Here is a 12,786-nt window from a genome sequence, read left to right as displayed (position 1 = left end):
GTATGCCTATAATCCCAGCAACTCTGGAGGCTGAGGCAGGAGGATCTCAAGTTCAAAGCCAGTCTGAGTAACTTAGTAAGGTCCTAAGAAACTTAGTAAGACCCTGTCTCAAAAGTATAAAGGGTTGGGGGTGTATCTCAGTGGTACAGCACTTGCCTAGCATATGAAGAACCTTGGATTCAATTTCCAGTACTACCAAAACCAAAACCAAATCCTAGTACACAAATGTTCATAATAGCATTATTCAGAAGAGCCAAAAAGTGGAAGCACCCCAAGGTCTAGCAACTGATGAATGAATAAATAAAATGTGATGCATCCATACAATGGAATGCTAATTGGCAATAAAAGTAGTACTGATACATGCAACAAGGGTGAACCTTGAGAACACTGCGCTGAGTCAAAAAAACCAGTCATATATTATGATTCCAGTATTCTAAGAGGCAAGTAGACTAGTAGTTTCTAAGGGCTGGAAGTTGGGAGTAGAGAATATTCCCAAATTAAATGAGGATGATCATCACAGTGTAATTATCATTTTAAAATTATTCTTTTTTTTTTAAATACAAGAGTGAATTTTACAGTATGTTAATTACATATCAATAAAGCTGTTTTAAAGAAAGAACCTACTGGGCACAATGGTGTATACCTATAATCCCAGAGGCTTGGGAAGCTGTAACAGGAGGATCACAAGTTCAAAGCCAGCCTCAGCAAGTTAGCAAGACCCTAAGCAACTTATTGAGAACCTATCTCAAAAAAAATAAAAAATGAAAAGGCCTGGGGATGTAGCTCAGTGGTTAAGTGCCCCTGGGTTCAATCCCTGGTACCAAAAGAAAGCTTAAGATAGACTTAATAGGATAGGCAGTCATTCAACCCATGTGTACAGATTTAGTTCATTAGAAAATATTATTTGAGGGCTAGGATTATAGCTCAGTAGGTAGAGCACTTGCCTAGCACATGTGAGGCACTGGATTTGATCCTTAGCACCACATAAAAATAAAGAAATAAATAAAGGTATTGTGTTCATCTACAACTAAATAAAATTTTTTTAAAATATTAAATGATGGGCTGGGGTTGTGGCTTAGTGGTAGAGCACTTGCCTCATACATGTGAGGCACTGAGTTCGATTCTCAGCACCACATATAAATAAATGAATTAAAAAAAAGACTTCACATTTTAAAAAAAGTTTTTAAAATTAAATGACACAAAAGGCAGAAGCAAAGGAAAAATAAAAGAAATGTGATAGATGGGAAAAAATACCAAAATGGCAGGCATTCCAAGCATAGCAATAGTTACATTAAATGTAAATGTATTAAATACTCCAGTCAAAAGGCAGAGACTGGGTGGGGTTGTAACTCAATGGTAGAGCACCTGCCTAGCAAGTGTGAGGTACTGGGTTCAAGCTTCAGCACCACATAAAAATAAATAAATAAAAGTGTTGTGTCCACTACAACTAAAACTAAACAACTACCATTAAAAATACTATCAGACTAAGAAAAAAGATCCAACTATATGCTGTCTATAAGAAAAATATTTTAGATTCAAAGACAGAAAGTCCAAGGATGTGATTGCTAGAGACTAGGAAGAGGGTGTGAGGGTAGAAGAATATATACGATCAATGTGTTCTATATGCATGCATGGAAATCAGTGAATCCCATTAATCTGTATAATTAATGAGAAGATTTTAAAAAGAAAGTCTAAGGATAAAAAGATATGCCATGCAAACAATATGAGTGGCTATATTAGGCAAAAAGTTTAAGACAAAAATATTACAAGTGAAAAAGGACACATTTTATAACAATGACAAAATTCATCAGGAAACTATCACAATTGTAAACACACACAAAACTAACAACAGAGCCTCTAAATATTTGAAATAACAGCTGACAGAATTAAAAGAAGAAACTTTAACAAAAATAGTTGGAGATTTCACTACTCTCATAATACACTATTATTAATAAGAGAGAACTAGATAGAAAATCAGCAAAAATAGAGAAGACTTGAATAGCACTATCAACCAATTTCACCTAATATTTATACATCTCACCCCAAACAGCAAAATACACATTCTTTTCAAGTACAACATGCATTCTGTAGAACAGACCACCTGTTAGGCAAGGGATCAACAACTATGGCTCCTGGGCCATAGTTATCACCCATATCCTATTTTATGTAGTGAGTGAAGTAAATGATTTCTAGGGTTGGGTAAAAAAAGAGAAAAGGGGGGAATAAAACCTCACCAAAACCTACTGCACTAATAATATGCAATAGAGATTATATTATTTAGCTTGTCATAAATTTTTTTAAAAATTACTATTTATTCCTTTTTTAAAAAAGTTTGCTGACCCCTAAACCTGGAACCTCCCCTTAATCCCTTTTGCATAAAGTGCTCACCACTTTTACATGGCTCCTACCATTATGATGCCATCCTCTATAAAGCTCTTATCAGAGCTGTGAAGATGCCAGTACCATGCTCTTGAACCTCTAGAACTGTGAGCTAAATAACCTCTTTTTTTATTAAATTATTTTTTAGTTGGCAATAGGACTTAATTTTTTATTTATTTATATATGGTGCTGAGAATCAAACCCCGTGTTTTGCACATGTTAGGCAAGTGCTCTGCCACTAAGCCACAAACAACCCCAGCCCAATAACCTCTTTTTTATAAAGTATCCAGCCTGCAGTATGTTGTCACAACAACATAAAACAGACCAAGATAGCAACATAGCAATAGAAAGGAAATCCCTCAATTTGATAATGGGCCTATCAAGACCCCAAAAATGAAATTAAGAAAACAATCTTGCCAGGTATGGCGGGACATGTCTGTAATCCCAGTGACTGAGGAGGCTTATTTGGGGCCAGCCTCAGCAACTTAGTGAGACCCTGTCTCAAAACAAACAAAAGAAGAGCTGGTGATGTAGTTCTGTGATAAAGCACCCTAGGGTTCAATCCCCAGTATTAAAATGAACAAACAAAAAAGCAATTTTATTTATAGCATCATCAAAGAATAAAGGCAATAAGTCTAACAAAAGCAGTATCAGACTTGTACACCAAAGCTGGGCATGGTGGTACACAGATGGAATTTCAGCGACTCAAGGTTGAAACAGGAGGATCTCAAGTTCAAGGCCAGCCTCAGTAACTTGCGAAACCCTGTCTCAAAATAAAAGGACTGAGGATGTAGCTTAGTGCCTCTGGGTTCAATCTCCAGTACCGAAAAAGGAAGAAGAGATTTTTTAAAAAGGAATTGTACACCAAAAGCTACAACAGTGCTGAGAGAAAAATTAAAAACAAAATTTCGTGTGCTGTGGATTGAACCAAGGGACTTGTGCATGCTAAGTACATGCTCCATTATGCCATAACCCTTTATTCCCTGAGAGAAATCTGAGAGAAATTTGAAAAGCTCTATATAAATAGAGACACTTTGTATTAATGGACTAGAAGATTCAATATTATTAAGATGGCAATCCTCTTCAAATTGATTATTAGATTCAATGCAATGCTTATCAAAACTCAAGAGACTTTATTTTGTTTTGCAGAAATTGATGAGCTGATCCCAAGATTTTTATGGAAATATAAAGGACCTTGTATAACCAAAACAATTTTGAAAAAGAACAAAGTTGGAGTATTTTCACCTCCTATTTCAGAACTCAATATAGCAATCAAGGTGTTGCTGTCCCCCAGAGTTTCTATACTTGAAGGAAGGAGAAAGGGAAGTCACAAAGGCTGGGCAGTATATGTGTCCCAAGAAGACCAATGTACAGCTCCATGCTGAAAAGCAGAAGGCCAGGGAAGAAGAGGAGTAAGAAGAGAGTGGAGATGGGGCTGCAGGTGATTCCAAAAAGAAATCTCTAGCCTCAGACAAGGGTAAGAATGGAGATGACTACCATCAAAAGTGTAAAGGTGTAGAAGGGCTTATCAACACTGAGAACCCCAAGTAGGTGGCACAGACAATCAGAAAGGTCACACACTGGATCTGAACAGGTCAAAGGAACTTTGAGAACAAGAGAACACTGAGAAGAAAAGCAAAAGAGCATTACACAAAATTGCATTTGGCTCAGAGGACCAGAGCAGGCCAAGGCCAATCTTGCTGGACTGGTGATTATCCAGGAAGAGCAGGAGGAAGCCACCAGGAAGAAAGACAGGAAAGCAAAGTATGATGCAACTTTGTGCAGAAAGTGAATGCAGTTACTCCCCTTGAATACATGCCCTACAGAGGAAAATAAGAGGGAACAAGTTGACCTGCCCAGACCTCTGATGTCTTGCCACCACGAGGTGCTCTGGTACCAATGTAGGAAACTCTCTGCAGCTAGGAGGCTGCCTGGGACCTTCTCTTCATCTTGACAAAAGAAATCATTGGGGAAGGTGGGAGGGAACAGAGATCAAAAGATGCAGACAGCATTTCTTATATAACTATGTGAATGTTTTCTGCTGTTTTTAGAATTTCAGAACCCTATGCATATGTGGGAGGGGCACTGCCTAGGAAGTAGGATAAAGACTGTGTGTGTGTGTGTGTGTGTGTGTGTGTGTGTGTTTGCAGTATTGGGAATTGAACCCAGGTGCATTCTACCACTAACTACATCCCCAACCATTTTTATTTTGAGACAGGTCTTGCTAAGTTGTCCTGGCAGGCCTTGGAACTTGTGATCCTCCTGCCTCAGCCTCCCAAGAGCTGGGATTGCAACATGCACCACTGCACTTGACAAGAGTTTCTATTTATTGGGTACATTGTACAATAGGAGGTGATTGTGCAATGGGCCAGCTGCTGATGACTTTACAACTTTCAGCCCCAGACTGTTGCCTGAGTGCTCACTCAGAGAGGAGGTATACTTTGGGAGCCTATACCTCTGTCCCTGAAGGTCATGGCTCATCCCCAGTCTACTCTGACTGAGTGCCCCCATCTCTCTACCCCTTCCTGTCTCATTCCTACATATCTTGTTAGGGCCAGCATCGTGTGTGTGTGCGCGCGCGCGCGCGCATGTGTGTGTTTGTGTGTTGCATTGCTGAGGATCAAATCCAGGGCTTCACACACACTAGGCAAGCCCTCTAACAGTGAGCCCAAATGCCCATTTTTACCCTACTCATCAATCATTTCAAGAAACTTCCATTTACTCTAGCACCCAGGAGAAAGATTCGACTTATATATTTGGCAGATTAAATGTCATATTATCATTTTCAAAATAACAAAACTCAAGGTAGTGTAGTACTGGCATAAGGACATACATATCGATCGCTCAGGTCCAGAGGTAAACCTTTATATTTACAGTCAACTGATTTTCCATAAAGGTACCAAGATAATTCAGTGGGGAAAGATACTCTTTTCAACAAATGGTGCTGGAACAACTGAATATCCTCACATAAGAAGATGAATTTAAACACTTATACCATACATTATAATTAAGCCAAAATGTATCAAGGACCTCAATGGAGAATAGGTGTGGGGATGGGGACTGACTGCAAATGGACGTGAAGGATCTTTTACAGTGATGGAAATATTCTAGAACAGGACTATGATGATGGTTGCAGATTTGTTAAAGGTCACTGAAATCGATATTTTAAGTTGTACACTTTAAGTTGGTGAATTTTATGGTATGGAAATTGTACCTCAATAAAGTAATTTTAATTAAAAACTCTTCTAAGTGACAAATAATCAAGCATCTCTTTATCTTTTTGTTGTTGTTGCAGTACTGGGGATTAAAGTCAAGGTTGTGACCATCCTAAGCAAGCATTCTACTGAGCTAGATTCCCTGCACTAATTCCCCCCTCCCCCCAGGGGCACTTAACCACTGAGCCACATCCCTAACCCAGTTCTTTTTTTGAGACAGGGTCTCCCTGAGTTGCTGAGGCTGGTTTTGAACTTGCAATCATTCTGCCTTGGCCTCTCAAGCCGCTGGGATTACAGTGTGCACCACCATGCCCAGCTACTAAAATATTTTTTAAAGTATACTAAAAGATGAGGCACAAGGTTGTCCAATGTTGGTTTTTCAAGTCTATTTTGCTAAAGTGGTTTAGAAAAAAAATTACATTGCCAATATCAATTAAAATAACAGTATGAGTAAAATTGTAAGGAATTTATATACCCTCAAAAAAGTTTAGGGAAAATGTATCAAAGCAAAATGAATTATAGTTGAGAAAAAAAGTGTCATGTTCTTACCTAAGTCAAAAAATCATGCCAAAAATTTGCATTTTTAAATAAAGCATTATAGACTAATAATATTTTGTTTGCAGCTTGATATTAAGAGCCATGTCATTCAATCTTTAAGCTTTTTAAAATTCAGCCTGAAAATGAACTTAAAATGATGACACCCAATAATCTGTGATGTCCTTCAATTCCCGTGTTTCTATGCAACAAAGATAAGCAATATATTTAAAGATGAAATTTGCTTGAATATAAATCTATAGTTATCTGTGGGATCAAAAATTGAATTTTTTACAAATATATCATTCTAACAACATAACTGCTGCTCTATCATTTTTATAAGCCTTTGTGTATTAATGAGCTACATCAAAGAAAAAAAATGACACTATAGAAGGAAAAATGAGATGACAGCACAAATAACCTAAGTATAAAAAAATTCATATATAGTATTCTAAAAAATTCATACAACATATCCTATAACAACAAAAAAAAAAACCTAAAGGAGAAATAAAATTAGCTCTTAATATACTGATAGATTAATTAATAAATAATACTAATGTATACTCTAGCCCAGGATCAATTACTATTACCAAATGCAAATTTTCAGGATTCTGGAGGAAACAAACTGTTGATTCTATCAAGGTTATATGGTGAGATGTATGCAAATGCTATATACTTCAGAGGCTAACATCGTCAAAAGAAAGAGAATACATTTTATAAAGAACTGACTTTCAATATTTTACCTTAAAATTGAGTGCTAAAAAAAAAGAGAATGGGTGGCGATTACATCACGAACATTTTATCCTTGGAAGTTTAAGATATAACCTAAGCCTCCCATGGTCACTTTTCTGTATCTGCCCCTATATCAAACAAGCAAAAGGCCATGTCAATAAAAACAGCCTGGATTGCAAGGGGAGATCCAGAGTCAGCCTGCTGAAGATTCACAAAAATATACAAGATAATACTAAATAGGCAATGGAAATGAACAGAGTGAAATTTTGTACTTTTTTTTTTTTTTTTTTCCTTTCTAAAGACTGGGTATGGAAATCCAGGAGAAATATCTTAATGAGAACAACTAATCAGACACTTTTACTATTTTATAATGCTTAGAAATGTTTTAAAGCTGAAAATAAAGGCCAATACTCAGTTGTCAAATTCAGAAGTCCTTTAGCATGTTTAGCTTTTCTCTTCAGAGACTTCAGTTACTAATGAATGATAGTATTGAATAAAGGCTACCATTATTGATGACTCTTCACTGAGATTTAAGAAATAAAATTCTTTATCTGCTAATTGGTGCTAAGTATCAAGGACTTTACTGGCTGGAGTAGACAGAAGAAAGTGGTTAAGAGGCTTCAGAGAAACAACCCCTGCTGGCACATTACCCACTAGAGTAGACAAAGACTACTTATGTGAACTCTAGATTAAAATCACTAAAAATGTCCGTGTAACACCAAGTCCAAGCTCTGTAACTGAACAGAAGCTAAACAACTTTCAGCTCAGCTAAACAAACTGATAATAGTTTGTCCTATGCTTCTCTAATTTTATAAGTTACTAAACTAGTGAAGGTGCCATTTAAACAATAAAAACCTTTGAACTAAGTTTAGTATTTCATCTTTCAAGTTTCTAGTCCATTTAATAGTAGTAGCAAGATAGTTAAGTCTATAAATGTGTAGCTTCCTTTAAAAATTTGCTGGTCTGAGGACACAGTTTAGTGGTAGAGTGCTTGCCTGGAGTGCTCAAGCATCACTGCAAACAAACAAAAAAAAAATGCTTTACCTCTAGTTTACTAATCTATGGGTTCAATTTACTGTTCTGGAGCAATGTTATTTACCTTGGGCAAAACCACTATACCATGAAAACAGAAGAAACTGATAATCTGTCTACTAGCCTTTTTATAATTTTGTTAGTCCCACATTCAGTATTTGGAGGGATCTTTAAATAAGTTGATTAAATGCTGAAATAGCATTTTTAACAAGTTAACATTTTAGTGTGGGTTAAATATTACAGTTTAAAAAACAAAAAGTATATTCAAACTTCTACAGAATAAATTTTAATACCTTATTTGGATGTGAATATTTGGTATAGGTTGAGTAACCCTTATCTAACATTTTTTTTCTTTTTTCCTGGTACTAGGGATTGAAACCCAAGGCCTCTTGAATGCTAAAAACATGCTTTACTACTGAGCTACACTTTAGTCCAACCCTCATCTACAATGCTTAAGCCCAGAAGTGTTTTCAGATTTCTGGTTTTCCAGATTTTGAAATATTTACCAGTTGAGCATCCCTAATATGAATACCCAAATGCTCCATAAATCTGAAACTTTTTGAGTATCATGCTGACACTCAAACATTTCAGATTCTAGAGTATTTTGGATTACAGGTTTTCAAATTAGGGATATTCAACATGTGTTTTTCATTTTAAGGAAAAAAAGGTAACTTTCAGTTTAATCAGCAACATCATGAGTAATGAGTTTAAAAGTTACTAAGGGGGAAAAAAGTGATAACATGAATGTTCCTTGGACCCTTTTGCTCTTTGATGGTTCACATGTTAAGATACTATCATTTGTAATCCATCTAATGATGCCTTCTCTTTTTAAAAACTAGAGTATCTTTTCCTAAGCATTCATTTCCTAAAACTACTTCTATGGCTAACCCATACTGAAAGATGTTTCCAAAACAAATAGGCCTACATTTCACCTTATCTACTGCTTTTGTGAAGATTTTTTTTTTCTTCTTCTTTTTTACAGTGCTGGGGATTGAACCCAGGGCCTTGTGCTTGCAAGGCAAGCACTCTAGGAACTGAGCTATATCCCCAGCCCCGGTTTTTTTTAATTTTTAAAAAAATTTTTTAAATTGTCAATGGTCCTTTATTTATTTATTTATTTATTTACTTACTTACTTACTTACTTACATGTGGTGCTGAGAAGTGAACCCAGTGCCTCACACATACTAGGCAAGCACTTTACCACTGAGCTACAACCCCAGCCCAGGAAATGTATATTGTACTCAAACTATTTGCCTTGAATTTTTTTTCCTAATAAGGTTTATTAAAAAGCTTGGTACCATCTAAATGATGAAACCATGTGCCAAATAAACTGAACCAATAACTTATACTATATTTGAAACATATTTATGCCTGATCAAGATTTCCCCAAACATATTCAGTTCATTATCTTCCATTTGTTCAATTAAGCACTTCACAGTTAGGGATGTAATCTAATTCCCACAAAGGCTTAAGATCTAAAATGTAACCTTACACCATCTTTAGACAGTCCCAAAAAGGTCCCAGGAGAATGCTGCTGTTTAATGTAGAATAGTTATTTCTGGCAATTAATCGATATCAGTGAAGAAGACATTTTAGAAAGGTTCTTTAACATCAAATTTTATTTACCTGTAATATCAAGAACTGTAGGAGATGCAATATAGTATCTATGAACTGTTTCAAGAAGTTGAGCACCATGGCCTTGACCTTGAAATGGAGTCAATATCAGCATCTGACTAAAGAAATGATTTTAAAATTAAAATTTCCCATCAGCTAAAAAATTGAAAATTATAGTATTATGAACATTTTTAAATCTGTGGGGTTTTTTTAAGCTTCAAGAAGTCCAAAGATTATCAAAATATTCAAAATTGGTTTACTCTTCCACACTGTTTCAAAGGGAACAATGAAATAAATCAGTACATAGCCAGTGAATAATGGTGATTTTTTAAAACAAATCAACACTATTAAAACAAGTATTGGAAACTTCAGCAGTTCCTTCTTCTGAAATAAAAGACAAGGCACGTGTTATACTGCCAATTACCTTACACGTGGCCGGGTTTTGTCTGGGTACACATAGTAATTATAGACTGTCATGTAGCCTACGGTCGCAAAGAGCGTAGCTCCATCCTTATTATACTTCTCAAATCTGCAGATAAAACAGAAAGCCAAGCAGGTCAATTACAGTCGCGCTCCCATGCAGTGTCCATTTTCTTTTCCATTCTCTGACTGAATTTTCAGTGTCAGCAAGCTACTCTGTGAGGGCCCAATGGGTACACCTGCTATGTTCTGAATGTACAATTCACTTAATTGGTGTGCAGCAACTTGGATAAATCAGACCTCTTTACATCACTTCAGTGCACTTGCCTATTATAAAGATGAATAGGTGGCAAGTAAAAGAAAACACAGGCAAAGCTCATTTTACTGTTTAAGCCTACATTCAGGGCCCTAACGGACAACAGCATTTAATTCAGCTCTATTCTCAAGGTCTCCCAAAGCATAATGAAGGAAAACTCAAGCCTCATAAACAATAGTTTTTCTTTCCTGGGAAAAATATCATTATACTATCCCAATAATTGGGCTGCCACAATTAAAATGCTGGCTTTGTGGAGGTAATAAGGTCTACTGTTGCTTTAGAATTGTACTTACACTAGAAAGTAGTGCCATCTTTCATCATCCACGTCAATAAAGCTAGCAGTTTCAATAAACCACATCAAAAAGGTCTGAAGCCTTTCATGATATTCTCGAAAGCCTCTACATGTCATGTCAGCCTAGGGAAAAAGCCAGGAAAAGTCAGGTGAAACTCATCACAAAGGTAAGTCAAAGTCTGCAGAACACAAAACTATCCTGTGGGAAAATGTTTAGAAGTCTCAGATTAACTGTGTACACAGAAACACAAAATGGACCTATTTTTAATGCCCATAAAAACTTGTTTCCTAAAGCTAGAATAAATTGCTAAGAATAAAATAAAAATTGCATGCAGGCTTCAGGCAACTGGGAGTAATTTTAACCAAGAAATATATAGATTTATCTTTACCTTGTATATCTGAAAAGTAAAGTTTTCTCCTCCTGTTGGACTGAGAACTGAGTATGTATGGAGTAAGGTTCCAAACGGCTTGAAATCAACTTCCTTTTCCAGCAAAGAAAGAAAATCATTTGTGTTTGTGCAAAATCCAGGTGGAATGATTTGTCTGATTTTGCCTTCAACATCATCTGCCTAAGGAATGTAGGACGAAAGACAAAAAGAATTAATTAACAAATTTGACTTTCAGATGAATTATGTTAAATTTCTCTAAAATGTACAAAATCAACAAACTTCAATTCACCATTAAACTAAAGATGTAAACACACATAGTGAACTGGGAAAGGACATTTCAGGTCCACAAACTACTGTTACACAAATATGAGATGAGCATAACAAAAACAAATTAGAGGAGGCAGGGAGCCTAATATCAAGTGTAATAATAATGGCAGTGCCATGAAATTTCCAACATCACATAGGAAATGCTGACATCATCCCTTTATGACAGTCTAAACTGGCCAAAACAAAAGGCTGCTTATTATTTTATGTGTCGAAGAGACCATATTATTTAAGACATGAAAAGATAACCAGCAATAGTGAAGTGAAGCTAGAGTTCAACCAAATGTAATAGTAACTTGCAATAAACAAGGAGAGAACAACTCCCTCATATGCCAAGCTAAAATGATAATTTTAAAAAATATTCCCACTTAAGGAATATAGAAATTATATGAATGGCTGTATTATCCATTCCTCCATATAATGTGACAAAATTTTGAGAGACCTGGACTTGTGATAGTACAAAAGAGACAAGACTGGACAACAAAATTAAACTCAGAGATTAAAATTACCCTTGTTAAAATAACCTTGATGAATGTTAAAACTATCAGCTGAGCAGACTTCATAATCCTTTTCAAAACCCCAAAAGACCACTTGATTGAATACATTTACTACTTCTCTTTAACCATGAATATTTGATGAAGTCTTACAATAAAGTATTACTGCTTCTCACCAGGCAATAAAACTTAATGAATTGGTCTCAACTTAACAAAACCTTATCCCTCAATACAGTCCCTAAAAGCCTGACATTACATTCAACAAAATGAGCTTGCATTCTATTCAAACTTTTTCCTGAACAATGAGGCCAGGTTTTTACTTAATGGAGTTTGCCGTGAGTTCAGCTGTAATGTTTGTATTGTATCTATTTCCACAAGGACTGACACAAGAACACTTTGTGTTAACTTACTAAGCAGCTCTTTCATACCGTTTACATGCATGATGGGTATTAGTTCTAAACCAAGACCCTTGCTACTTAGCATTCAAAACAGGGAAATTAAGATGCTTAGGACAAAATACACTACAAAAGGCTAATACAACATGCTACTAATTCCTGTCCTTTCAACCATTTTTTAACTAAGTAGAAGCAATGCACCTGCAGATGAATAGCACTTTATTATCATTCAGTTACATTTTAGGATAAGAGAACCAAGGATGGAGTTTATCACAAACAAGTTTTATTTCCAATGCTCGGGTACCACCGACATTTATATATAATTTGTTTATAGCTATAAAAGTAGGAGTTATTATTTAAAGTATATCTCTTCAACAATCTGCCCAACAGTTTATTTCTAATATGTATATCACTCCTTGCCATCTATTCACTCTCAAGACAGATAAATTACACTTGATAGAACTACTTTTGTTTATTTATAAAGGACATACTATTTGATATTTTTCCTTGACACTGCTTACATGAAGATATATCATCTTAAACGTATACTCAATAACTACATGAGGAAGTTGTTACAATGAAGTATAGTTGCAACAGGTCTGTTTTATAGCAATTAAAATTCAAAGTAGTGATGGATAAAGTAGTATAGT

At 35.7% G+C, this 12,786-nt stretch overlaps 1 protein-coding gene and 1 pseudogene across 4 annotated transcripts in view; one reads left to right on the top strand and one right to left on the bottom strand.

Moving 5' to 3' along the window:
* Positions 1–12,786, bottom strand: part of Hat1 (histone acetyltransferase 1) — an 85,337-nt gene that overhangs the window by 6,761 nt on the left and 65,790 nt on the right. For all 4 annotated transcript variants that reach the window (XM_047543413.1, XM_047543414.1, XM_047543416.1 and 1 more), the window contains 4 exons: positions 10,924–11,103; positions 10,536–10,657; positions 9,931–10,035; positions 9,519–9,625 (listed from right to left, as the gene is read on the bottom strand). In XM_047543413.1, the coding sequence (XP_047399369.1) occupies positions 9,519–9,625; positions 9,931–10,035; positions 10,536–10,657; positions 10,924–11,103 (514 nt within the window). The remainder of the gene's footprint in view (positions 1–9,518; positions 9,626–9,930; positions 10,036–10,535; positions 10,658–10,923; positions 11,104–12,786) is intronic.
* On the top strand, positions 2,802–4,588 carry LOC124981279 (28 kDa heat- and acid-stable phosphoprotein-like; annotated as a pseudogene).

The sequence above is a fragment of the Sciurus carolinensis genome, chromosome 3, assembly GCF_902686445.1.
Source record: "Sciurus carolinensis chromosome 3, mSciCar1.2, whole genome shotgun sequence".
In the NCBI taxonomy this organism is placed as follows: Eukaryota; Metazoa; Chordata; class Mammalia; order Rodentia; family Sciuridae; genus Sciurus; species Sciurus carolinensis.
Note: the sequence above shows the minus strand (reverse complement) of the source record. Positions and strands in the feature narration are given on the sequence as shown.